The following is a 27,325-nucleotide window of genomic DNA, read 5'->3' on the forward strand; positions in this document are numbered from 1 at the left end:
GTGGAGGAAAAATTGAGCGTGGCTCTGATTGGCTCGAGCGGGCTGTCGGTGTCCCGTGTGGATTCGGAGGGGCGGGGCTGCAACGACGGTTCGGTTGACTTTGCAAAGGGAAGCGTGAGCGCCAAATCACATTAGAGAGTTTATTTATAGTGGTTTTATTAATTGTTTCCAGATTACTCATGTGCAGATTCAACACGTTACATCAGGAATGAAAACAGGCCTGCTTCAAATGGCATTCATTTGTATTAGCCACTTTAGACTTTAGACAATACTCACACACACTCATATGGAATGCATTACATTATTCTGATATCCCTGACAACAATAACAAAAATACATTTTTAAATGAGTCTGCAGAAAGGATTTATCTTCTTTTAAACTCCACAGCAGCCCTCCACACGTCGGCTGCTTGTCCCAGTGTGATTGTCTCTGGAAAAGCCTCGAGCCCCAGCAGCACCGGAGGCTTCTTCTGCTCCAAATGGACCTCTAAGGTGGACCTGATGCTGCAGGAAGAGGAGGGCACAAAGAAAAACAAGTGTTAGCACTGCTTCCATTGTTTACACCACACGCATTCCTCTTCACTTCCCCGTCCAGCTGCTGCTTCAATAGAAAGGACCTGTGGCCGAGGAGATACAACTTAAGCTCTTTTCCCCTGACAGATGGCTGCCTGGGGGGGTCACGCTCTAGTCCTGTAAGTCAAAAAGGCCCCAAATCCCAGGGGAGAGCCCCCCTCCCGGGTGAGACCTCCACACTCTGATTAAAGCGGTCTAGAATCAACGGATTCCTTTAGACGAGGTCTTTAAACCGACATCACACGTCACATGACCCTCACTGCTGAAAAACAATAACAAGGCAAACGCTTGTACCATTTGGCGCATTACTTCTCACAGAAGTTGAACCCACAAATGGAACTTGTGTTTTCACTACGGGGGGGGGGGGGGGGGTGCTTACTCCCAGTGTGGCTGGTAACCCTGGTCGGTCCTGCCGCTGCTCGTCTTCAGCAGCAGAATTTCATGCAGCTCCCGAGAGAAGGCGCAGACGTCCACGTCGGCGAGGAAGACCTTCAGCTCTTTCCGCTCTTCGTCAGACAGCTTCTGCTGGAAGTCGGGGGGGAGCGTCCCAAACGGGTCCTGGAACACCAAGGCGCGTTTATAGCTTTAATCTGTTCCGCGGCAGACTGCTGTGCAGACCAAATTCCTCAAATTCTGTTTTTATTGGGGTCAGATCTGGAGGGCGGCGGCACGCTTTCACTGCGAATGTGTTTTGGGTCAAAGGGAGTTTAAAATGCTTCGTTGGAGCTTCTTTGTGGATCCGATGCTTTAAAGTCTTAAACAGCTTAACCGCTGTGATTAAAAACAGGATTATTGTGGGTTGTGCTTGTATTTTCCCTGCAAATCTATTATGTTATTATATATATATATATTTGCTTTATAATTTTGTTTTTTATATTCCATGAGAGGCTGAGAGAGACACATTTTGTTAATTTAATCACTTCAAATTATTAATTATGATGTGTGATGACGTAACAATGTGTTATGAGCTCATCAAAGGGCAACTTTTGTGATTTGTTTATGAACACAAGAGAAATGTCAAGTTTTTCAATTAAAATATCATCATTTGGACTCCTTCCCATACACATATTGATAAGTGTGAATGTTTAAGGTTGAATGAAATGAGTGTATTTATTTCTGCAATTACTTTATTTTGTCTTTCATATCTGATTTACCTGATTTCTGTTCAGCATGAGCTCAGATTTCCAAGAAGTGAGGAGCTGCCAGGTGAAGACGCTGTGTTCCAGTCTGCTCTCCCCCAGGCCCTGACACCACCATGAAACAGACCGGCACATCATTCACCAGAAACATACTCGTTGTTTGGAGCTCTTCATTTATAAATCTTTTTGTTTGCAGCCCATTGTTTCCATTTCTATTCTGTACTTTCGCTGCATGTTAATGCGTAATCACTTTCTGACATTTTAAGTGTCACAAGTGTATTAACACACACCATGATTCACAGAAATGAATGAAAGAATGTTTGATTTCCCCCAAAAATGTAAACAAAGTAATGTTTTAAAGTGGAATAGTCTTAACCAAGGCTAAATTTCTGGGTTAGATTCTATTTCATGTATTTCCTCGGATTAGAGTCACCATGGAAACAGCGGGGGGTCCGGGGGTCTCTACCTTGGTCACGGTGCTGGAGATCTGCCGTTCCATCCGCAGCGTGTCGGCGAGGTAGGACAGCAGCTGACCCCGCGGCTCCCCGCCCATCTTGCCCAGGAGGCGCAGGCCGATCTCCACCACGTGCACCGCGTCGCAGACGTCGGCGTAGGAGCGCAGCACCGTCCTCACGGCGCCGCTCGCCGAGCCCTTCAGCGGCTCCTGCGAAGGAATTTCACTTCAATCCCACAAACCACAGAGAAGCTTCCGGAGGCTGGAGGCGATGCGTCCGATCGGTTGGTGGAAAACAGACTGCTGACGCTTTGTGGCATCCATTTTAAAACACACAAGTCTGGTTAGAAAGGTTTTGAAATGAGATCCAAGTACGTGAACTGGACTCACCTGACGGATCTTGCCCCGGACCTCGTTAAGAACCACAGAGAAGTCCTGCAGGTGTCTGTTCAGGTACCGGGAGGTGTCCTGTTTGTGATCAGAGAGGACAGCAGTGCTGGTTAGCGGGAGGTTTTCCTTTCTCTCCACGTGCAGCTGTGCGATTGGTTCACTGTGGTTTTTACCGCCTGGATGAGTGGTTTTCCGGCCAGGAAGCGGCGAGCCAGCTGTGTTTGGATGCCCGGCAGGTCGTAGCTCCGGTCCGTCTCCCCACCTTTCTTCAAGGTGTAGTGACAGTGCGATAGAACCAGAGGCAGCAGCTCTCTTTCTGGGCTGCACAGAGTCAGCTGGGTTTCTGATACGTTCTCTAGAGGAACACTGTATTCACTGGGGAAACCAAACCAAAGGTCAGTCATGAACACAGGTAACACAGTATAATAACACAGGGGACTGAAGTGACAGGTAGTTTGTACGAGTTTGCATGAGTCCCAGGTACACATACATGAGAACATGGTTGAAAGCTCCAGAACAAGCTCCTAAATGGACCTTGAATCGATAACGGTTGAATTAACTTTGCGAGGTTCAGATCGTCTTCAGTTCAAAGCGAACCTGCAGGAGTTTGCACCAGAAATCTTTCAGAAGAACCGTATGGAGGCTCAAAAGGAGCCTCATATGGTACTATGTTTGACCCCAGGAAGTACTCACCCGTCCTCCTGCCGGCTCGCTCTCACCAGGCTGTTGTGAGTCTCCAGCAGGAAGTCCACCAGGGCTCGGAGGCTCGATCCGGGTCCGCGGCGACTCGGGGTCAGAAACTCTGCGGAGCTCTCGGCTGTGAGGTTCACGTCCAACTCCGGGTGTGCTGCTATAATATCATTCAATAGATAATCAATCAACACATACTAAGGAGACATGATCTTTGTATCATTAAAATATAGATGTATTATGAAGAATTAGAATGAATGACAAAAAGACAAAATGGAATGTTTCCCTGAATATTGCCACAGTGGACCCTAAAGACACACAATACTGAGCGCAATGTATTAAAAATAACCCTAAAAATGAATTTCTTTGCCATAGAAACTACTTAAAATAATACCTTTATTGCGTAGTGTGTCTAATAAACATTAATGCAAGGTGCTCATTATAGTAAGGTTATTTTACATTAGTAGAAGAAGTAGCTGTAGAGTGGAATGCTTACAGCTGTTTGCCACCTCGACTCTGAGGCAGTTCCACACATGCATGAAGGTCTCCACCCTCTGCAGGATCCTCTTCTTCTGGCATCCTGATGGGGACAACGAGAAATGTGAGTGTGTGTGTGTGTGTGTGTGTGTGTGTGTGTGTGTGTGTGTGTGTGAAACATGGTCACACCTGCCGGGATCTTCTGTAGCATCTGAGCCACGGTCTGCTCCGCGGGGTGCGAGGTCAGAGGAACCGCCCTCAGCAGGTCGGACTGCAGCGCGGCCAGCTCAGGTAAGTGGTGGAGATGCCTCACGCAGGGAACCTGTGACACCAGCAGGGTCAGCGCGGGTCACACAAGCCACCGAGGACGTAGCGACCACACAACACGCTAACATCTAAAATGCATAAACCTCAGCGGTCCCGGTTTGAAAGGTACAATATATTTATTCAACAATATATATTACGCATTCTGATGCAAATGTTAATCTAGATGCAGATTAAGCTATTTTTATAACTTATAATAACTGATTAGAATAACTGTGCTGGAGATGGAGCTGATAGCTGAGGAGAAGCTTCATCAGGGTTCAAAACTCACTGGTCCTCCACTGGGTCCCAGTGAGAGGATCTCACGTGGCCCCCTGATGAGGACCCCTACCTTCTGGAGGAACAGGCCCAGCAGCGCTAAGGGGCTGCTCCCCTGAGCTTCGCCCACCAGCTGAGTGAAGCGCTCCACTGTCATGGACTCCGGCAGAGTCCAGAAGGAGGAGCGCTGGGTCGGGCAGTCGGAGGGGAGGGACAACATGGTCCCCGGATCCCCGGAGAGGAGAGTCATCAGGGGACTTCCAGTAAGTCCGTCGTCACCACCGATTCTGTCCTGAGCTTCAGCCAGATTCATCTGCAACCGCTGCAAACAGGAGACACCAGCTTTCATCACTTTGTGTCTCTCTTCTGAGAATCCAGATGCACAACATTAGGCAATCAATGCATTGCTTTCAAAATGTAAGTAAGCCCCAAACCAGCACAAATAGATGTACCTGGTAGTGTTTTGATGGATTCAGGTCCAAATTATGTAGTAGTATTCCAAATATTGGATAAAAATAGTGAAAGGCCTCTTCTGGTAGAGACCTTTCTTATTAGCGGATCTAGAGACACGTTACCTCAATGCGAGCATACATAGCTAGCTCTAATGCTAATCACTAGCATACATAGCTAGCTCTAATGCTAATCACTAGCATACATAGCTAGCTCTGATGCTAATCACTAGCATACATAGCTAGCTCTAATGCTAATCACTAACATACATAGCTAGCTCTGATGCTAATCACTAGCATACATAGCTAGCTCTGATGCTAATCACTAGCATACATAGCCATCTCTAATCACTAGAACATTCAGTAACTGATTCTCAGCTCTTGAAATGTATTGATGGCTAAATTTCATGTCCAATGTCTGTCAGGTGGATTGAGGCCCCCTCAAAGCTTCATCAGAAACACTTTAGAGGGGGTCTCCAAAAACCGTCCTATTTAAAAGCTTGGACATTGTCTCTCCTCTTCTTGGATACCAGGACAGAAGGTTTGAGCATCTGGACCTCTGATGTTTCACACATGTTTGACCGCACGTTGTTCCTGTTCTAGAGGGCTTTTTACTTTGTATTTCTTCTTAAGTGACTCCGTATGTGCATCTTATGTCTCACATGAAGTACTGGGTTGATGACGGAGTCACAGACGAGCTTCTCCCAGAGCTGCCGCCCTTGTTTGGAGGACAGATCCCGACTCGCTCCGCGGGAACCTTTGTGAACATTCAAAGCGTTATCTCACCTTCTCCAAGAATTATAAAAGCAGCAGTTGGAAAGGTTATGATCACCTGGATGTTCTGCGCATGTGTTGAGAATCAAATGAACCGTCACAGCTGTGTTGTCCATGTTCTGGTCCAGCGCCTTGCCCAGCACGCAGAGGTCCTTCTCGAGGTGTCTCCACAGGAAGTTGAGAACATCCTGGGGCCTCGGGTGGATCATGTCCCCGACTCCCTACAACAAAACACCACTGGAGTGTTACTACATCGGGCCGTAGGTCTGGCACCTGTGATGGACACCTGATGGGGGGGGCCTCACTCTGTCATTCCTCACGGCGCCTTGAAGCATGGCGAGGTGCGTGAGGAGCCGCAGGATGCAGGACTTGGCGAACGTCATCTGTCTCTCGGGGGCTTCAGACCTCCGCTCGGCGTCTCCCAAGATGTGTCCCGTCCGAGTTTGATCCCGATCGCTTCATACAAACGAGGAGGTTCGACGCTGAAATATCTGACTGAAAGTGCCCCCACGAAGCCTGAAGGGATTCATACCTTTGAACTGCAGTGAATCCGGGTACCGGGTTGTGATTCTCGCCACCAATCGGGGCGCCACACTCGGGACAATTTCCTCTAACCACCGGTCTGCCGCACTATGGGACAATGGAGGAGCATTAGATCTTTTACTTCCTGAATATCTCTATTCCAAATGAAAGCGACTCATACCTCTGTCACAACGCACGGGTGTCCATTAGCGCAGGCTGTAAGTATAAAACACATCATATTAATCACCTGATGGGACATGTAGACAAAGGCGATGAAGAGGTGAAACACTTACCGTACACCTGCGCTCTTGTGTCTTTAAACAACCACTGTTTGACTTCGCTCATGTGATCATCTGGCATCGTGGGCAGAAAATAATTCTGGGAGGGAGAAGTTGTATTTATGAAAGTCAATGAGAAAAGACTCTACTTCTCTCTTGATTTATTCCCTCAGTAAACATTGTAAACATGAGTTTATGGTCTCAGTCTCTAGTTTCAAGTCTTCTTCAATGCAGCATGATGTTCATTTAGTGAATGATGGTCCATTTAGAGTCAAACAGATGCTTTAGGGCGGGGCTACACGCTGATTGGCAGGTCTTTAAAGCGTCGGGAAACCAATGAGTGATGTCCCCATCACTACGTTTAGCTGAAGCCCCTTTGAGTAAAAGAAGTGTCTTACCTTCACATTCTGAGGCTGGGAGGCGATGTGATGCAGGGGAACCAGCAGAGGGTTTCCACTGAGCACCACAGAGTCCAGATGGACCAGCAGCTCCAGGAGGGTTTGTCTCTGAGGACAAACATGAGCATGGAGCTGGAGACCCGAGCTCGGCCCGCCGATCTTATTGGACAGAAGCGCGGTGCAGAAGTCCCTGAGCTCCGGCGGCTTGACGCTCTTCAGGAGCTCCTCCAGCCCGGCCAGGTCCTGCCGGGTCATGTAGAGCCACGAGTTCAGCCAGAGAACGTAACTCTACCAGGACGTTTAACGTGGTGACATCATGTATTCTGACCTGAGGGGCGGGCAGCATGCTGCGGTCATGTGATTTGTAGCGGCAGGTGACCTGCCTGAACAAAGCCAGAGGCAGCAGGCTGCTGTGAGAACCCCTCAGCTTCTGCAGAGATAGAGATGAACATCTTTAAGCTAAATGACTCATAAATATACCACATGAACGATGAAGACAGTTAAAGTAACATTTATAGAATAATTGTGAACTGAACTTAAACAATTCCACTCTTTTAAATAGTGGAATCCATCGAATAGGACGACTTCAGGAGACCTCACACCCTCAGATCATCAGCTGGTCTTTTCTCCTCTGTATAAACTAAAATAAGTGGACATATTCATACGCATCGTGTCAGCCGTAGAGTCTCTCTGACCTGTATTTGTGCCGCGAAGGCGTCCGATCGCTTCTCCAGCAGAACGTGGCCCACGGCGTCCCTCAGGGCTCGGTACGCCGCGCCGCAGCAGAGGAACTGGTCAATGTTGGTCGGGATTATCCTCTGAGGAGGAAAAAAGAATGTTACCAATCATCCTTTATTATTTAGTTATTGGTTATCCCATTAGAAGTTAATCACAAAAATTGGTAAGCATTACTTATTTTTATAAAAATATCTTAAAAAAACACTTTCTCATTTGAGTATTTGCCATATTTGTCTGATAATAAATAAATAAAAATAATAAATAATAATAATCATGAAAGTAATAATAATAACTCAGTTTTAGACTCGGAAACCCAGATTTCGTCTTATTTTTCTCTATTTTCATCAAGCAAAACAACAGAGATTATTCAAAAATAAAGATAAAAGTCGTGACATTAAAATTGAAAACGTCAAAGCTGAGACCCATCTGTGTCTCTTCATCTCTACCTGTAGTCGGAGCAGGCTGGGGGGGAACACCCATCTCCAGGCCGGTTGGTTCATCAGGGACAGGATGCATTCCACACCTGAGAGCCTGTGGAGGGCTCTCACCAGGTAGACCCTGTGCCAGTCGTCGGCGCCGCTCTCACACACCGCCTTCACCTGCTGCAGGTATCGGGCCTCGTCGCCCCGTGGTCTGCCTGCAGGTCCCCAGGAAACACGCCGCTTTACTCCCACGCAGCATCTGCCCCCCGTGTCAGAGCCCGGTGTGGATGCATCACGCGTCACTTTGCCACACCTGGAGTTACACACCTTGAGCGGTGGCCTCCTGCAGCAGGCGGGCGGCGGCGCTCAGGCACACTCGGAGTCTGGCGATGTTGAGCAGGAACTGCGCCGGGTCCTGATGTCGGCGCGCAGTCTGCCCGGCGGCGACGCTGCTGAGGAACGCCATTTCCGATCCTCTCTGCAGCTCTGTGTTCAGCTCGGCTCCTTTCGCCTCCGAGCACAGCAGGGAGTCCTGGGGAGGACCACGGGCTTCATCAATGGCGGGTCGCGGCAGGCGGGACGGCCGCCACCGCAAAGAGGGACGGACACTCACCTGGAAGCAGTTGACAAACAGCAGGTAGAGCTCCGTGCGGTCGTCTCTGGTCAGAAGATTCTCCGCCAGGTTCTCCAAGTACGTCTGAATGTGAGTCTTCACCTGCTCAAAACTGAGAGGAGCACACAAGCATTTGCACACCTGTGGTCGCCGTAGTAACGATACGTAAACATTTGAGGTCCTTTTCTCTGTATATGTGAGGAGCAGACCCCATATGATGATCTAACTGGCATCGAGTGGACCTAAGCAGGAACCCTGAGGAGTGCAGCTATTGACGCACCAATGAAGCTACGTGATTCAAATCCCTTCATTTTAACACGTGGATGAAGCATGAAACAACTACACTCGCGTGGTGTTACTTCTGGTCACTTCTCACCTGTGCTGCAGCAGCAGTTTGGGCAGCACTGAGCGCACCACTGGACTGTTGTCCACACACTCCAGGAAGGGCGAGAGCTCTCTGGTCCTGTACACGTCTCCTGCGTCGCACAACAAGAACAGCAGAAGGCTCATCAACGCAGCGCCACCATTAGTCCTGTCATCGACTCATTCCCCTCCCCCACTGACCGTTAGCGGAGACCAGCAGGGAGAAGAGCAGCTCCACCACTCCGTCTCCGGGCCTCTGTCCCTCGGAGAGACAGAACCTGGACACCACCTCCAGGAAGAAGACGTTACAGCAGTCCCTGACGGCCGCCTGCTTCTGAAGCGCCGCCCTGAGCCACGGAGACAAAAGTCACCCAAAGGCTCCACCACAGTTCCTCGGACACAACATTTGAGGAGAAAAACTGACTTGATGAGGGGAGAAACAGTGGGCCTGAAGTCGGGTGGAAGGTCCATCCGGCAGTTAGGACAACGTCTCTGCTTTTGAATGCAGCTCTGGAGACACGGCAGGCAGAAGACGTGCTGGCAGGGCAGGACGGCCGGCTGCTGGAGCTCCGACAGGCACACCGGGCAGGAGGTGCCCGACCTTCACAGCAAAACATCGCCAGAGAGTCGTTACTGCACCGGAGGACAAAACATCAGGCTTCTAATGGACAAGCATTTTGTGAAGGCAGATCCAGACCTGAGCTCTGTGCCGATACACTCGTCGTGAAACAGATTGAGGACCCGGATCAGCTGCCGCAGTGTGTCCAAGCTCCTCACGTCAGGGGACGCCTGCATCAGCTGGTAGGAGATGAACACAAGAAAGATGTACGAACCACGAAGACACACAAAACGATACACAAACAGGGACACAAAACCACAACAAAGAGATGCAAAAAAGGCTTCAAGAGATACACAAATAATATGAAAAGGTAAACAACCGCAATGCGACATAAGATGACGTCTGTAAACTTACGTTGAGGTGGAGGTTGCAGTGCTTCAGAGCCACGTCTCTCAGCCTCGAGTCATTCTGTGTCACTCTGAAAACGACGTGCTGGATGAAAGATGCAACAACCAGCATCCCGTGCCACAGAGACCTGAGAGCACAAACAAGGTCACCAGTGAACTTTAACACCACAAAACGGCCGCATTGACTCACCGGATGGAGTCCAGACGCTGCAGGCTGCCGGCGCTGCAGAGGGTTCTGTATCTCTGAGCGAACACGCGGTCCAGACACGGCTGCAGGGACGCCACGCGGCTCACAAAGAACTCGCACTGCGGCAGCGACGTGACGCTCAGCAGTTTGGTCTCTTCGACGCAGACGCCGAGCGCTCCCATGTCCTCCACCTGCCAACGTTCAAGTTCTTTAGATTTCACAACTACGGGAAGTTAAGGATTATGCTAACGATTAGCACATTAGCTAAGGGTGTAAAAGGGTCCACGTGGTAAACTGATGAGAGCAGGCAACAAAACACAACTCTTTAACACACTTTAAGTTCAACACATTTTCTCATAAACTTCTGTGGGACTAGAGGAGTCGCCCCCTGGTGGTCACTGGACAGAATGAAGCTTTGACTTCTCTCCGCCTGGATGGACTTGTTGGTCTTTCAGTGCAGGTTGACTCATGAACTCATTAATTATCCGAGCTCTCACCATTTCTCGGGGCTCCCCCCCCGGCGCCTGCTGGGCGGCGGCGGCGGCTAGCCGGGGCTGCAGCAGGAACATGTGGCACAGAGAATCCAGTCGGGGGGCGAACCGCTTGGCAGCGGCCGTTATCCAAGCCGGCGAGAGCTCGGCAGCGGCGCCCACGGAGGCCTGGAGCTCCGACACGCAGCCCAGCACGGCCCTGGAGAACACCTGGACCAACAGTGGAGATTATCACCTGATGTTCCCCAGAAAAAAAACACCTTTGACCCGAATTTGCGGCTGAGAGCGTCCGTTTACCCTCAGCTCGTCATGTGACTTGATCTTCAGGGAGAGCAGCAGGAAGTCCTGCAGGTAGAGGCGTCCGTACTCCTGTTGCTCCTCGGCCGAGAGCTTCTGGAAGTGACTTCCCAGGCGGCTGCTGGAGAAGGTGCTCACAAACTGGAGGATCCTCCCTGTGCCGTCCTCGGCCGTTACTGAGGAACAAGCCATGATGTTTGTGTCCATGCGACATACAGAGAGGATTTTTATTGTGTACCAAGTCCAAGACAAAGGCAAACCTGGCATGAATTCTGATTCTTCCCACAAGCTTTCCAGGTGGGTTCTGACGAGCCAGCTGAACGGAGCCGTGCAGGATTGTTCTGCACCATCCAACAGGAGGAAGTGATACACAGGCACCTCCTGGTCCGACTCACTGGCAATTATAACAACCAAAATAATGACTAAAAGACATCACCATAAAACTCCCCCACTGGATTACTTAATTTACTTTCTGGATCCGAGTGTGAGGAGGAACTCCTTTAGAACCTCGGACCCGTCGGGAGTCACACAGAACAAGTGACCTATCATACCTTGAGTTTTGAAGAGATGTTAGGATTAAAATCTGTGAATCTGCCAGGATGTCCAACCACAGGTCTCTCAGGCCGCGGCTGAGTCTGTCATCAGACAGCAGGTCCAGATTCCCATACCGGTCCATGACCTCCAACATGTTGGCCAAGATCGGGGTCACGGTGGCCTGAAGACGGCGCCACAGGGTGTGTCTATCAGGAAAAGACAAGGACAGAGTCATGAATGCTAATCTGCAAAGGGGAATTCTAACGGAAGCCAAAGGCAAACCGGATAAAATCCCCGATCCAGTAGATCTTTATTCAACGTCTTTGCGCTTTACCTCAGGGTTCCCCCCTCCTGCAGAGCCTGGCGCTTCTTGGCTTCACTGTTCACCCACTCCTTCGGGGAGCCCATCAATTCTTCCCTCTGTGCCAAAGCTTCGGCCATTCTGCTCAACAGCGCCTCCTGAAAGCGAGCTTCCACAAAGAACATAGTTATTTGTTAGATGTTCACAAAGAGAAAATGAAGTGATCCATAAACCTAGTCATGCAGCTGTACATACGTGTTCATAGAAATAATGTGCAAACTAAACTAAAATGATACATTTACATACTTTTAATTTGCCTTTGACCAGCTCCCAGAAGAGTCAGAAGGATGTGAATCCGCTGCATGCTCCTCGATGTCACGCCTTCAGGTTCCCTCAGCAAACCCACAGCTTTTTGGATGCATGACTTCACCAAGCCGAGGCTGTGGAGGTGGGCTCTATCTCCCTGAACGTAAACAGTTACACTTGTTTAATGTCAGCACTTATAGAGGAACACAAGGTTTATTTCATTCTAATCTGAATCCACCTGAGACTCTCTTCTTGTCCTCGCTGTTTGTCCATCGTCAAGGTGTTCTAATCAACATAGAAATATGGTTTATTTAAGTAAAACAACAGTAAAATCCCTTTTCTTTACCATTTGTAATGGGGCACACAGAGGGTGGATGGTTCCTACCTGACGGGGGAGGGTGGAGTAGGTTGCTAATCAGAGTTCCACAGAAGACCGAGAGGTTCAAGCTCATGTCGTCTGAATCCCTCAGGTCATCAATGTGCACCGAGTGCCACACTCCTTTGGTGTGAAAGACATAATGTTTGAAAGCTTTACATCACGGTGTAAAAGTAAACCACCATCAACAATGAAAAGAATGAACGCTGTAACCTATCTGCATGGATTCGGTTGACTTTCAGTAGCTAGCAAAACAAAGAAGTGCTAATGCTAGTTTATGATGTACGGAAGATCAACTGTATTGCTGTAAACGTACTCACCTCCTTGGAAACCAATGTACTGAGATTTACTCGGGATCCTAGAAACCTTCACAATGAAAATCACCCAACAGGTCGGACCCTCCAGTGACATCAAGTAGTTCATGGTGCAATATCTAGAGGCGGATGAAACCATAAACACGTGAACCACTGAACGGCCATAAAATCCAACCAGATTGTGTTCAGTGTCAATGAGCCCTACTTTGCTGATGCTATGAGCTCATCCCTGCAGTGGGATTCCTCCAGGTCCATCTGGATGAACAGGATGTGGAGAGAGGGGCTGGCATCTTGAAGGAAGCCCCTGGCACAGAATGGAGTTTTAAAGATAAAAACACAACCCCCCCCCCCCCCCCCCCTCACACTTTTGCTGCTATCCAAATAGTTAATACCTTATCTTGTTGCAGAAAGAAACCTCAGTGTCAAATTGGTGGAGCGAGAGTAGCAGGGTCCTCTCACTCTGCAGTCCTAAAGCAGGGGCAACAACCCTGACGTCTGATCTGGTTAGCAAGCCAGAGAATGTCGTTACCTGAGGAAAGCCACAGAGATGAGAGTGGCATCATTCATTTGTAAAGAACAGGTGCAAAAACTAAACTGGAGCTGCAGTTTGTGGCCTACCTCCAGAAACGTGGTGGACCCCTGATGCTGGATCAGGCAATCTTCCAGGAAATTTCGGAGGGAATGGTGATGCTGTTGCTGGAAGTACATTCTCTGGAGTTTCTCCTTCTCTTGGTTCGCTAAATCGGAATACTTGAGCCTCACAACAGCATCAGGTGTGGCACAGTTCAGCAGGAGACATTTTGCTATATCAAGGATCTCCTCTTCCTCGTTTTCCCCAGCAGCAGCTTCCGTCTCCATCAACTCTTTGCTTTCAGACGGCAGTTTGTTCTCGTCATCATCTACATCCATTGACTCGACTCCTTGTTCTTTTCCAGGTCCCTCTGTGTCCATCGCATCGCCCGGCTGATCATCCTCTTCATCAGCTACCACTTCCTGCAGGTTGGAATCTGCCTCAACGATTTCTTTTGGTTCATCTTTCATCGAGTCATCTTCTTCATTCCGTTGATGTTGTCTCACTGCACCGTCTTCCACTTGTTGTGCTCTCCTCTCGAGTGCTTGCAAGAGAGCGCTGGCACAGGCGTCGCCATGGTAGCCGACAAAAATGTCCCACTGCTTGAAATCTGCCATGGCCTCACCTGAGAATTCCTCCACCCACTTCTTGAGTTTGTGGAGAACTCTGTGCTGCCAGGGTTCCAGGTCAGTGCTTCTATCCACCCTGTGTTTCTCCAGCCTGTTGATGAGGGGCATAGGAAAGTGCTCATAGACTTTCTTCTGGTCCTCCACTACCACCAGTCTGAAGTTGGTATGGACACGACACTTGACCCTGTGAGAGCCGAGACCCAGATCGACGTACTGCTGCTTGCTGAGGTAGACGTAGTACTGGTTCAGGGCATCGTACAAGCTTTCGTACAGATTTTGCATGTTGAGGAGGATGACGGTGCGCCCGGTCTCCATGCACGTTTTCACCCGGTTTATGTTACGGCAGATTTGGGCGTACTCTTGGTCCTTTGGGAATCCCGAGCCAAAGACGATTTCAGGAGGAGGAAACCCTCCTTTGGCAAAGATTTGTTGCTGAAGGATATGGAGAGCTGCATTGTTGGTGGTCAGCAAAAGGAGGTAACGGCTGAGCTGGCTGGTGTCATGGTCAAGATTCTTTCTCACCATTTGTAAGGTGCTTGGTCTTTGAAATTCTGTTAAGTTTTGGATGACCTCTTGGAAAAACGTAACCGGGTCAAAACCCTCTGGTTGTCCACTGAAGTTACGCAAGATGGCCTCTACCAAGTGTCCACCATCTGGCTCTTGTTTCGTTGATTTGACCACGGCAAAGAGCATTTTGACGAGGCTATAATAATCCCTCAGGCCAAAGAACTGATTCTTTGTCGTCTCACTACAGATGCTCAAGAAGGCCTTGGCCAAAGATGGGAACAGGTGTTTGATTTTCAGCAGAATTTGATTTGAGCATGAACAAATTCCCTTTGCAGTTTCCACAAGTTCATCCTCACTCGGATCCCATCTCGACACAAATATTCCTCTGTTCATCTTTGCCGGGTCGAGAGCCCAGTTGGAGATGCCAACAAAGCCAACCTTCATGTGTGGATCCGGCCTGTCATTGTCAATGCAACCATCCTCCAAGAGAGGGTGAAGGGTCTTCAAGGGCATCTGAGGAGAATCTTCTGCGAGTCCTATCTCATCGAGCACCACCACGGACACATACTCGTCCATGTTTTTGTCCTTCTGGAAACGGGCGCAGTTCCTGAATGTCCCAATGATGCCTTCGGGACTTGAGTGAGGACTGCACTGGAAGGAGACCATGTGAACTTGCTTGAGCTTCTTGAATAGTTCACAGTGGGAGTTCTGGCCCTGCATGGCATCAGACACCACTGTTTTAGCAAGGGACTTTGAGCTTCCAGGCTTGCCAACAAGAAAGAGTGGGATCCTGAGCTCAATGCAAACCACCATGAGAAAGACATTCTCTTTAAGTGCAACATTCTTGGCAATGGTCTCCCTTGTCTGTATGTTCTCAAGAAAGAAGTCCTGACAGGAAGAAATCTCTTCCTGCAAAGTGGTTGAACAGCAGAGAGGTTCTGGAAAGTACTGACCTATGACAGAGAGGTACTGCTCTTTGTCCACCAGAGACGGGTAGTAGCAGACTCCAACTGAAAGAATCAAGCACTTGAGGGTTTTTTGACCCTCAGTGAGAGTTGAGCAGTGGTTAAAAATGACCTCGCTATGCTGGTAAAACCAAACCAGCACTTTCATAGACCTCTCCACGTCTCTGAGACTCACAAAACTGCACTCATTCTTCCGACTTCTCATGTATTTCTGGGAGGCCGCCAGCACATTTGAAATGATGTCCTTGCAGTCTCCCGGCAGACGGTGGTTGGCAACTTGCTTCTGGACAATCTGTTTGATGTAGGAAAGTTCGGTTGAATCACTCAGCTGACCAAAGTCCCAGACCAAAGAAACCATGCTGGCAGGCAAAGGATGAACTCTGTAGACCAGCTGTCGCAGAGGGACTTTGCCGAGGCGGTCTTCTGTTTCGTCTGCCCTCACCCTGTATCCCAAACCGGCGCGTTCCAAACGCTTCACCATTTCAGGCGAGTGCTTCCTGTAAGGGTTGCAAGCAGCGATTATCTTCAAGCTGCTGTCTGCCTTCAGAGGTTCCCCTTTCATCGATTGGTCACAGAGGATTTCCTTGATGGCAAAAATGGCCTCTGTGGTGTTAGCTTCGTCGAAGAACAAAATGGTGTCCAGCTCGTGCATTCTTCGGTTGATTCCGGCAAGTCTCTCGGCCTCCCTCACCTTCCTGTAGATCATCTCTGCTGTGGTTCCCCCATGTACCTTGACCAGTACCATGTTCTCCACTGCTTTTTCCTCCCTCTGCAGAGCACACAGGAAACGGACTAATCTGGTTTTCCCACAGCCAGTCTCTCCCATGATGACAACTGGAATTCCACATCGGAATCTCATGTGTATGGCCAACATCTTCATCACATTGTCAGCAGTGAGCTCATACGTTGGGTCCGGATCAAAGTTCCTGTCCGTTATTCCTTTCGTTGCACCGACAACGCAGGAAATCCTTTTGATTTTGTCCGCACGTGGCAACTCCTCAAAGTCCTCGGTGAGAGAAATCCTTTGCCGTTCCAGATCCTGAAAAAGTTTTTCTGACATCACGTTTTGTATCAGGACCTTGTGGCTTTGAGGATCAACTGCATTGAGGCTGTTTTCCCTCTGACGTATCACATGGAAGCCGAGGAAAGACATTGAGAATCGGTCTGCGTTAAAGAAAATGTACGGGTGAGACTCATTTTCCCAATGCTTACGAATAGTGAGGCGGGCGAGAAGGTCATCCTCCACGAGCAGCTTGGGACTTTCATCAGATGTATTCAGAGATGGCGAGGCAAAATCTCTTGACATTAGAATCATGAACTTCACGATGAAGCCCTTGAAACCGGGGAGCTGATCTGCCAGAAAATCTGGATCACAGAAAACGGAGTTCTCACAGTCTTTGAGTTGCACGTTGAGGAACCAGGAGAAGTTCTTCAGCTCGGCCCAAGACGGATCTTGCATCCCACAGTATTTCAGAAATTGATTGACACAGTCAATGGTGTCCCCAAATCTGGATCCCTCCTTGTACTTGAAACGATCCAGATTCTGGTTGTTGCTGTAGACTTTTAAGAATTGATAAGGTCGTTGAACCCCCTCACTGCAGAACTCCTGCTCATCCATGAGTGGATCAAAGGTGTTCTGCACACGTCTACTGGCCAACAACTCATTCACCTCCTTTGGAGGTCTACAGTGGATGGTAGGCAGAATGTCAAGAAGTCCAAGCTTCATCTGGGTGAGCAAATCAAAGAGAATTAGAATTAGAGAATGGCAGCCGGGTTCCTCATTTTATACAGCTTAAAAAGACGTTTGTGTAGCTCAGAAATATGACAACACGTGTTATAGTTACGGGTCACGATACCTCTTTTGGTTGGTTCTGAGAGGATCTGTTTGTTCTCAGCACTTCAACGGTGATCAAATGGGCCACATTCCTTCTCCACAGCATGCCATGGCTGTCACTCAAACAGCCCAGGACTAACAGATGGAACAGGAGCTCCTCCAGACCAGAACGAACCTGACAGGAAACAAGAAGGAAGAGTTGTCAGTACAACCAGCGACAGAACGAGGGATCTGCACAGAATGCGTTCTTACTGCAGCGGTGTCGATGTGCAGGAGAACCGGGTCCTGCTCTCTCACAGGGGCCAGTTTCTCCGACAGACTCCTAATCAAAGAGTCGACATCGACCCATGGCTCAATCAGTCGGATCTTGATGTGATTTGCTCTGGGAGATTTACGCTGGAACGTCTCAAACAAACGCTGCACGTAAAGGGATTTCCCTATTGGTGGACAAAAAGATTCTGTCAGGGTTTATTCAGGATTCTATGTGATTAAATTCTTTCTACAAGCATTTTCAGGGTCCCCCTTACCAACAGCTGGGCGTACAGATGACACCGTCCAGACTGAGAGCTGATCTGGAGAAACCTGCGCGGCGGGGCTTCGCGGGGACGCGTTTTGTGTGAAGTGGCCGTGTAGATACCTCCGAGCAGCCTCTGCTGTCAGACTCACTCCAGCCTGTACTTTGTCATTGCTAAAGTAAGAGGGCACGTATCTGTGCTGGTGCTCAACCGGACTGACTATGATCAAGCGATAATGCGGGTTGCCGCTCCTCTCCAGACACTCGAAGAGCTCCCCGAGGGCCACGCTGACATCGTAACCCAGCAGCCCCGGGTTCACCAGAGAGTAAATCTTCTTCCAGCTTCTCCCAGCGCCCTTGCCAAGAGCACGGCGGAGAAAAATCTGAACCTCCTCCTCTGTAGTTTCCTCTCTGCAGACCAGAACCTCGTCAATAGATGGCAGAGGCTGCTCTGGGCTTTGCATGTAAAAAGAGAGGACGGAGGTGAAAACCTCTGCATGGGGACAAAAAAACAGGTTGGGCCTTCCCTCCTGGAGGATAGGAGGAAAGTTCCTGATCACGAGCTCCTGGTTCATTTCAGAGAGGGAGGACAGGAAGTGGGCCAGAGATGAGATGTCCAGGTACTCATTGAGGTACTGCGGCATGTCGTCCCTGAACTTACGCCACATCTCTTCCAGACTGTCCACATGGAGTAGTGACCCCTCTGCGGCATCCTCGTCACCTTCAGTTACACTGTCACCTTCGTCCTCTTCATTGTCTCCATGTGCAGCCGGCGTTAAGTCCATACAAGGAACGGACACATTCTCATCTTCGTCGTCAGACTCGGGCTCTGAGGTCCGACTTGCTGCCCTGGCGTGAGCGACTCTGACGTCAGTTAAGGTGCACTGAGGCTTTATGGGAAAAAGCAAAAGCCATAACTGTGGAGGAACTGGCACCTCCCAGTGACACACTTTGTGAATCCAGTGGCACAGGTACACCATCTGCTCCGACGTGTAGTGGTTCAGCAAGTTGAAGTTGGAGCGCATCTCACTGATGAAGGTGCTCCATTCCTTCTGGCAGGCGTCCATGGAGTGAGCAAGCGCCTGCAGCCGCTCCGTCACCGGGCCGACGTAGGCCGTCTCCCTACCCTGCAGCGACAGGAAGGTCGCTGTGATGCACGGCTGCTGCTGCGGGCAGCACCGCACCTCAGCACGCCAATCCCTGAAGAGCATGTTGCCGGACGTTTGCATCTGCAGAAGGATGGCGCCCAGTCGCTGGACTCCTTCGAAGACCTGGAGAGCATCCGGGCAGGAGCAGAGGGATTAGTCGATGACGGAGTTAGCGCGCCGTCTTTCAGAGATAAAAGCCTCAAAGCAACAGTTCATTATTAGGTGAAAATCAAGATATTTCCAACAGTTTCAAAAAGAGATATTTGAGGTTTTTACAAATACTACAAATATTCCAGCTCGTCTGCTCACGTATGATGACATCAGTGTAGAACTAACTAACTTTCTTTTTCTTCTGAGTTTGGATCCTTATGGTTGAAATGGACTTATTGCTTTGGATAGAAGCGTCGGTTAAATCACATGTAATGTAATATTCAGTCTGCGCGTGTTTCTAATGTCATTTAAGCCTTCCATTGATGCCGCTGACCTCTGTGAACCTGTTGACCTGCTCTCTGCCGTGCTCCCCTCTGGACGACATCAGCATGAGTTTGTTCTGCAGCTCCAGCAGCTCCTCCAGCTGGTAGCGCTTCTCCTCCGAGCCCCTCGTCACCGTGACCGCCACCATGTTCTGGAGACACCTCTGCAGGCAGGTGAAAACCATCCATATCTTAAATCATTTGGTCCATTTCTAGGTTTTCCCTGAGCGCCCTTTCCGTTGACGCCGTACCTTCTGCGTGCTGTGAGCAGACCATCCCACGTGATAGACTCCGTGAGCATTGATGGAGGAGGCCAGGGAGAGGGAGGACTGCTCCACCGAGCCGTGGGTCTCCTTCAGCGCCTTCAGCCAGCTCAGCAGGCGAGTGGACTCTTTCTGTAACACAAGGTCAGCGTCACCCCTCGCCACACAACGGGGCCTCATTCTACCACAGCAGCACGCGGCAGGGAGGGGGGGGGGGGGGTCAGTACCAATTTGTCCGGCAGCTTCTCGTCTCTGGTCCGGGCGTCCCACACCTGGTGAGCACACCTCATGAACTCCTCAAGGCCGGCGTGCGGGCGGAGGCCGTAGAGCAGCGGGCCGTAGCCCATCACCGCGTCGTGGAAGCAGGCCACCTGGTCGATCTCCGCGTCGTTCTCTCCGGCGGAGATAGAAGCCAACTCCACGTACACCTTCACGTCGCTCATATCTGCTCAAGGGGGCAGAGCGCTGGAAACGCAACACTAAACACTAGAAATACATATTTATGTTGGGATTTCGTCTCCCGCCTCACCTTTAAGGTTCTCCGTGACCCAGCTGACCAGACTTTGGCTCTTCAGGTACTCCTCCAGGCAGGCGGTGTGCTGCTCGGTGACGGCGGAGAGTCGGCGTTTGGCCCGATGCAAGTCGGCGCCGAGCGACCCCAGGGTCCTCTCCTTGAAGGTGTCCTCTTCCTGTTGGACGGCGAAGGATTAAACATTTGCTTGGGTATGATAGAGAGAAGCATGAATGACGCGAGCATGCTCTTGGTAATCGGGCTCACCAGCTCGCCGAGGGCGTCGATCTCCGTGAAGTCCCCTGAGAGCGCCATCCTGTCGGCTATCGCCCGCACGGCGCTGGCGGCGGCCGCCGCCTGGTGCAGCTGTTGGTACTCCTGGATCTGAGCCAGTCTGGTCTGCACCCAGCCGTCCTCGGGTTTGGGCCGCCCCGACTCAACCAGCGCCTCGGACATCAGACGCAGCTCCCCCTCCAGGAGCTCCCCGTCCCCCTCAGCCAGGACCCGGTCCAGCTGCCTGAAGGTGACGCTAGCGTCGGCGAGGGCGGCGGCCAGCTGGCAGAACTCCGTCATCAGCGGCTTCCAGATGATCTCATAGATCTGGTTCAGGGTGACTGTGAGAGGGGAGGAGCCGGTCGGCCTCGTCGAGGCCAAAGCCGCCGCCCCCCCGACCCAGCGGGACAGAACCAGGTTGCTGTGATGCAGCTTGTGCATCTCACAGGACATTTTCAGGACGTCCATGCTGGTTTTGTACCACAGGACCTGGGAGGGGCCCGTCTTCTCCAGCCGCCCCTCAGCATCCAAGGGCTGAACCCGCAGCAGCTTGTTCAGGCTGACCGGCTGCAGGTCTTCACTGTCCTGCTTCTCCAGAGGAGACATCTCAGGGACTGGTGGAAACAAAGGAGAAAATCAGTGACATCGTGTGACATTGATACACAATTAAGTTCTATATTGACAACGAGCACCAACTCCTATTTCTTCTTGATTGATTTTATCACGTTACAGAGATAGATACAGATCTGTATACACACACATCAGAGTCCCAATGAGCTGAATCCTCGAGTAACGCTCACCTGTGATGCTCTCTGTAACCTTTGCTGTCATCTTTATCAGTGTCTTCATCTGCTGTTTCCGCTGCATGAAAGAGGCCAAATCCTTCTCTCTCTGAGCCAGAACCTCGTCCACATCCACGGGAACCGCCTCCCGCCGGGAGTTCTTCTTATCTGCGGGGGGGGCGACATGATGCAGCAGATGTTAAATGGCAGATGTGACCGTGGGAGGCCTCTTCTGTGACGCCCATGCTCTTACACTGCTGATGAAGCTTCTTGAACGCCTTCTTGTGCTTCAGGCAGGTCTCCAGGTGTCCCAGGGCCACGTCTCCCTGCAGCAGAGACTCCACCAGACGCTCCAGCGCAGACGCACAGCCGTGGACGACCTGCACAGCGGCGCCATGCAGCTGCGCCCCCGTCCAGTCGCCTGGGGAACCACGACACAGAGAGCATCACGAGCTGCTGCCCTCCAGGGGGTGAGAGGTGACAGGTGAGAGGTGACAGGTGAGAGGTGACAGATGAGGTGACGCACCGTGAGACAGCAGGTGGTTGACGGCGGACTGTCGATGGAGCAGCTGGACCACCGGGTCTCTGAATCGAGACGCTGATTGGACCACAACGGCAGAGACGACAGCACCAGGGGGGTCCTCCACCTTGGAGGTGAGGCTCCTCATCAGGTCGCCCTCCTGCTCTCTCTGAGCACATCAACGGAGGGTTGATTCAGCTTCATTGTTATTGATTGTTTCAGATAGCACAACATCTGGACAAAAAACACCCTTTTTCATGGACTAGTGGAAAGAAAACGGATTCTTTTACTACTTTGGCGGCTTGCGGCGTCTAAATGTACCTTTCTCCCCTTGGAGGAGGTTTTATTACCGTTAGACATTTAATATGCACCTGGCAGATTGTCTTGATAGCAGACTGACACAGCTCGTCGAAACACGTCTGCACAGCATCGCCGCTCTTAGAGATGGCTGCCGAGGACGCCGGAAGGCAGCAGACCAGCACTTTGTCCTCATCTCCTGCCTGCAAAGACACCGGGTCAGACCTGCTGGACAACGTGCTCCAATGGCGTGTTCCACGGAGCAATAGCCACTGCTGACCTGGGAGATCCTCCTCTTCAGGTCTCTCGTCAGACTTGACCTCCAACTGGAGGAAACTTCTTCCAGGGAGCAGTCGACCTTCAGCAGCGCGTCCCACATCTGATTACACAGTAATGATCACACCTGGTTCAACTGCATGAGCTGTATGCATCTATTAGTTATCAAAGGTTCCAAATCCAAGATGGCCAAAACTCAAGAGTGTGACAACGTGGCGACGTCACCATGACGGCGGCCACAGTGAGACTAAGGAGCCTAAGGGAGCGGAACAGAAACCGCTGGACTTTGTACCTCTATTTCCTTTGGATAGCTGAGGGATTTTGAGGGCCCCACAAGAGGTTTCTGCAGCAGCTCGCTCCTCCACTCTGTGACCCGCTGCTGCACCGGCTCCAGCTGCTCCAGGAGCTTCTGCCTTATGGCCCCGAAGTCACCGTCTGAGGACTACGCCACACGAGGAGGAACACAGTGAGTCAGAGTCCCGCCCCGCGGAGAAGCATGAGGAGCAGAACATCACCTCCGTCCTCAGCTTGGCTTCCAACATCTCTGCCAGCTTCACCACCAGCTGGTAGGAGAGGACCGCAGCCTGGTAGCACTGGACCAACGGCACGACATCACACGTGCTCTTCAACAGGGCGACGCTGCTCAGGAGGGCCGGCTCGATGTTCGCTCCCTGCGTCATTCTGCACAAAGCAAACAGCCAACAGTCAACAGTCACACGGCGTCACGCGGAAGGTGTCCTCACCGTCCTCACCTGTCCTTCTCCTTGTCCAGCTTCAGCAGGACGTGGCTCAGGCTTCTCTGAGTGTGCTGGGAAAATACCACAAGGATCATTTTGAAGATCTAGCAAAGCACACACTAAATGTTAAATCTGTATTTTTCTTTCCCACCTTTGCAGTCTCCTCGACTCTGTTGCCGTTGCCACCTTCTCGCAGTCTGAACAGCAGACTCTGGATCAGCTGTTCGGCAGGTATTCCCGTCAGGTCTGAGAGTTCGGGGAGGTCCTCAAACGGGACTAGAGAGGACCAGCCCATCAGGAGCAGAGGCGTCTGCTTGGCCGAAGGCGAGCGCGTCTGGATCAAACTGAGCACTTTCCTGTGGAGCAGTGAAGCGTCATTCAAATACACTCCAATGTCCACCTTGGGACCTGAAGCCATGGACAAGTCCTCCTGCGTGAGCTGAACGCAGGGGTTCAGTCACTAGAGACTCAACGTGAGGAGGAACGGTCGCTGTTACTCACTTTCTCTTGTCCGGGCTGGACTTTATTTTCTCCCTGAACTTGCAGAAATGAACCCCTTTGAGTCCGGACCAGTCCTCCTCCCTCAGAGCGGGACCCAGTCTCGCTGAGTCGGCTCCCGGCTGCCTGAGCCTGAAGAGCAGAGGGACGAGCAGGACGAGCTCCGAGACCTGCTGCTCCACACAGCGGTTCATCAGACCTAACACGAGGCTGGAGGGAGGGGGGGGGGGGTGAGACGGGATCCCTAGTCATGACTTATTTTAGGATTCATTGGACTCACTGTGATGGTGCTTTTAAAGCACTGGCCATCCAGTCCAGGTTGGTGCGGTCCATGGCGTCCTCTGAGGACACCCGGAGGACCAGCTCAGTCCAGCCCCTCGGCCCGAGGTTGAGGGAGACCTTCGAGGTGACCATGAAGACGGACAGACCCTGAGCCAGAGGGCCGCTGCTCCTCCAGCCTTCAGGGAGCTTCTCCTTCGGCTCGCCTTTAAGCATCCGAACCAAAGCCTCCGCGATCAGCTCCGAGGTCTGTGAATTCAAACGAAAACACGTGGTTGGCTAAGGGGGCGGAGGGGGGGGGGGGGGCTGTCATCCAATGGTTCCTTCATGTTGCACCAACCAGGACCACAGGAGGACGTGAGCCGTCTGGGAATGTCATCCTCGTGTGTGCAGAGCCGAGACCCCGCGCAAAGTGCTTCAGGCTGTCACACAAGCTGAGGGTGCTCTGTTGGTCTGACGGGGTCCACGTCTGGAAGATCCGATCCAGCAGAGACCTCGCTGAGGCCTGCCAGCCGTCCAACACCTCCGCCGCTTTGGATTTCTGGAACAACCAGTTCAGGCCGCTTCTCCAAATTCCTGCGTCGTCCCGAGCGATGAAGCCTTCGTAGAGGTGCACCTCTAGAAGAAGAAACAGGCCGGTTCCGGTTAGAGGCTCGACCCTGAAGCTGCGAGAGGACGCGCTGAAGGTCCCTGCTCGTCTCACCGTTAACGCTGTGGTCCCATGGAATCTGAAAGTGTCTCGTGGTGATTCCTTTGAACTCTTTCTGCCGTTTCTTTACTCCGTACCAATAACTCCACCAGTCTCCTCTCTTCAGGTCCTTTTCTTCAATGGAAAGACTTGCTTCTACCAGATGTCCCTGCTTTAGTCCCCTGAAGCATAATGGAGGGACTCAGTTGGATTGGACCTTGAGGACAAAGCTCTTTGCCAGTGTAAGAAATGTATTCTGACACATTGATGCTGAATGTTCATTCAAGAGAAGCAGAGAGACATCAGGGCTTTAAACCGAGTCCCACAGAAGACACAACATCAAGAGCAGGGCAGCTGCTCGGCTTGGGGACGTCTCTAGGACACCTGTCAATCAGCGTGTAGCCCCGCCCTAGAGCCCTAGTGTTTGACCCTACATGGACCATCATCATGTGGCATTGAAGGAGACTTGAAACTAGAGACTGAGACCATAAACTCAAAAACTCACACGGACTGCGCCGTCTTCAGGGGTGAAGACCCTCCGTCGTAACACAGCAGGAAGTCATCACGCTCGTGGTTGAAGCTGAACTTCTTGTCCAGCACGGCGTGGATGTGGAAGGTGAAGGTCGGAGCCGAAGGCGGAGCTCTCACTGGGCTCCGGTCGCTGGTGAGAGAGAAGACAAGATGTTTCCATACAGTATATTGAGAACATCTGTGTATAGTATACGCGTCTGAAGTCACATGGTCAGACTCTGTTTTCGGTGCTTTCACACTACATGAACTCAATGAGAGGGTGGAGGTGGGTGGAGCAGGAACCACCCTCTGTGCGGATGAGTCAGGCTCCGCTCAGTATAAAGAAGTGGTACCGTGTGCGTGGAGCCGGTCCGGTGTCTTTGTCCGGCGCCCTGGAGGCCTCACGTCCTCCCTCTCCAGACACGGCTTTGGCGTAGGACTTCACTTCTCCGGCTCCGCCCGGGGCTCCAGCACCGGGGCGCTCCTCCTCGGCCCCGGCCTCCCTCTCTGGGGTCCGATCCTCGGACGGACCCGAAGACGCCGCCGGGTCGCTCTGCTGTAACGGCGTCGGAGCGACTTCCTCCCCTCTGGCCCCAGGTGTCTCCTCACTCCTCTTGGTCTTGTGGAGGTCCACCTCTGGCCCGGAGGACTCGGTCTGCGTCCCCTGGCTCCTCAGGGAGACGGGTGGAGTTTGCGTGTCTTTGTTGGCCCCTTTGTGTCTCCGTGTTTGGGTCTGAGCTGGCACCATGTTGGCGTCCGGGTGGCGTCGCTCTCTCACGTCCTGCACGCCGTCTTCACCCACATGCTGAGCTTCTACGGCGCCGCGCTCCTCCGTCTGGCTTCCTGAGGCCTCCGCCACCTCCACCTCTCCTTCGCCCTTCCACTCTGCATCCTCCCTAACGCTCGGTGCGCTCGTTCTCCTCCTTTGACGTCCCTTCTTCTTCTTCTTCTTGTCCTTGTCTTGGTCCCCTCTGCTGGAGCCGCCTGCTCCTCGTTCCTGGAACCCACGAGAAACCTACTTAAGATCCAAGGACCTGGTTTAGAATCATGCATCTGTCGAATCTGTACTTGTGCATTTCTACCTTATTTCTTTTCCGGCGTTTTTTGGTCACAACGTCCTCCAACGTGTTGGATCCAGCGGAGCCGTGGGTGTTTCCTCCACCCTCCTCCATCTGTGGAGGACTCCTTTCCTCGGGGGAGTCACTGGTCCCTCGTTATCTGTCTCTGGAGATACAAATCACAGGTCCTCCGTGTGCCTGCAGTCAGTAAGGGAGGGGCAGTGTGAGACATGTTTGTACAAAGTACAACGAGCATTACTTCAACACAATGACACTATTATAAAACAATCATGACACCTGGTTTATCCTGAAATACCTCAAACTATCATTCGAAATATATATATATACAGAATATATATCAATGATAGTTTGAGGTAATTCAGGATAACCCAGGTGTCAGCTGTTATTTTCAAATTTATAAAATACACTTTAATGTTTGACCTGAGCTGGTTTCAGTAAGTCTTTCCCCTTCTAGCATGAACGATGACATCACTACGTCTCACATGTAATAAGCTGCATTAAATATGACACGTAGGTTTTCTTGAGTTTACTTACCTTCTCAGTTTCAGGCCGTCTCGAGCAATGTGTCAGAAACATCGAGGAAGCCTTTATTAAATCTGCCCTAATGTCCCGGATGTGGCTCCCAGGGAGCGTCCATAAGTTCGTCTGCTCCATCTGAAGTTTGCAGTTTAGTTCCGACACAAACTGTTTCTGAACAAACTGTGGATTCAGTAAAAGTGACTCAGCATTTAAATAATCTTTGACACACTTTTGGTTCAAACATCGTGGCTTAATGAACGTGTTTCGGTATTGATTAAGTTCCCCCTTTGTTAACGGTCCCTGAAGGAGTTCTTTCAGTTTCATTTCTGTCAAACTGTCTTCGGAGTAGAAACTGATGCTGCGTTCAGGAGTCCGTCGGAGTTTTCAGTTTCCGTGCCGCAGGAATCGAAACCTCTGATTTGTCCATGTTTGAATTATTTTTTCGTCTTCTCTAGAATAAAGTTATTTTATATGTATAGCTCGAATTTAGGGTTTTGGGGTTTCATATAGATGTATATAAATATACAGCTATAGATTCATAGCTAAAACAAAACCTAATTGTAACCTTGTATTCCACAAAGTTTTGAAGCCAGCGTGAAATATGAACATCTATTATTCACATATTTTAAAGAACTTGGGAATACTTGTACCCCTCCAGTGGAAAAAGTGTAGTAATATAATTATATATACTAAGCGCTTTATTGTGTGAATGATGATGAAAAAAGTCAAATTATTGACATGAAAACCAGTTTGGCCCAAGTTTAGTCAATTAGTCAAATAGTAAAAGTCTATTGAATAAACCCAGGGAGCCCACTGATG

General features: G+C 50.8%; 1 protein-coding gene across 1 annotated transcript; it reads right to left on the reverse strand.

Annotated features, from left to right (window-relative positions):
• Positions 1–112: 112 nt before the first annotated feature.
• On the reverse strand, positions 113–26,991 carry rnf213b (ring finger protein 213b). Its single transcript, XM_037464200.2, has 65 exons — positions 26,522–26,991; positions 25,991–26,164; positions 25,262–25,905; positions 24,904–25,059; positions 24,414–24,580; positions 24,051–24,328; positions 23,712–23,959; positions 23,435–23,641; positions 23,085–23,289; positions 22,949–23,004; positions 22,712–22,877; positions 22,489–22,638; positions 22,201–22,299; positions 21,995–22,123; positions 21,630–21,792; positions 21,357–21,524; positions 21,122–21,271; positions 20,316–20,935; positions 20,067–20,226; positions 19,765–19,982; positions 19,526–19,669; positions 19,286–19,438; positions 17,667–18,924; positions 17,392–17,576; positions 17,162–17,314; positions 13,252–17,031; positions 13,026–13,162; positions 12,839–12,937; positions 12,640–12,752; positions 12,329–12,442; positions 12,182–12,228; positions 11,944–12,100; positions 11,671–11,806; positions 11,354–11,542; positions 11,063–11,196; positions 10,803–10,978; positions 10,512–10,715; positions 10,018–10,205; positions 9,835–9,955; positions 9,559–9,659; positions 9,286–9,462; positions 9,063–9,208; positions 8,875–8,974; positions 8,499–8,610; positions 8,213–8,417; positions 7,910–8,100; positions 7,421–7,543; positions 7,054–7,155; positions 6,726–6,968; positions 6,343–6,427; positions 6,231–6,265; positions 6,060–6,157; positions 5,833–5,983; positions 5,586–5,748; positions 5,416–5,510; positions 4,378–4,626; positions 3,912–4,044; positions 3,742–3,825; positions 3,249–3,405; positions 2,729–2,930; positions 2,556–2,633; positions 2,178–2,375; positions 1,727–1,816; positions 952–1,130; positions 113–503 (listed from the first exon to the last, which is right to left on the reverse strand). Exons 2-65 carry the CDS (start codon positions 26,078–26,080, stop codon positions 365–367), a joined length of 15,198 nt encoding a protein of 5,065 aa, XP_037320097.2. The 5' UTR covers positions 26,081–26,164; positions 26,522–26,991; the 3' UTR covers positions 113–364.
• Positions 26,992–27,325: the final 334 nt, after the last annotated feature.

Source organism: Pungitius pungitius, chromosome 21 (genome assembly GCF_949316345.1).
Source record: "Pungitius pungitius chromosome 21, fPunPun2.1, whole genome shotgun sequence".
NCBI lineage: Eukaryota > Metazoa > Chordata > Actinopteri > Perciformes > Gasterosteidae > Pungitius > Pungitius pungitius.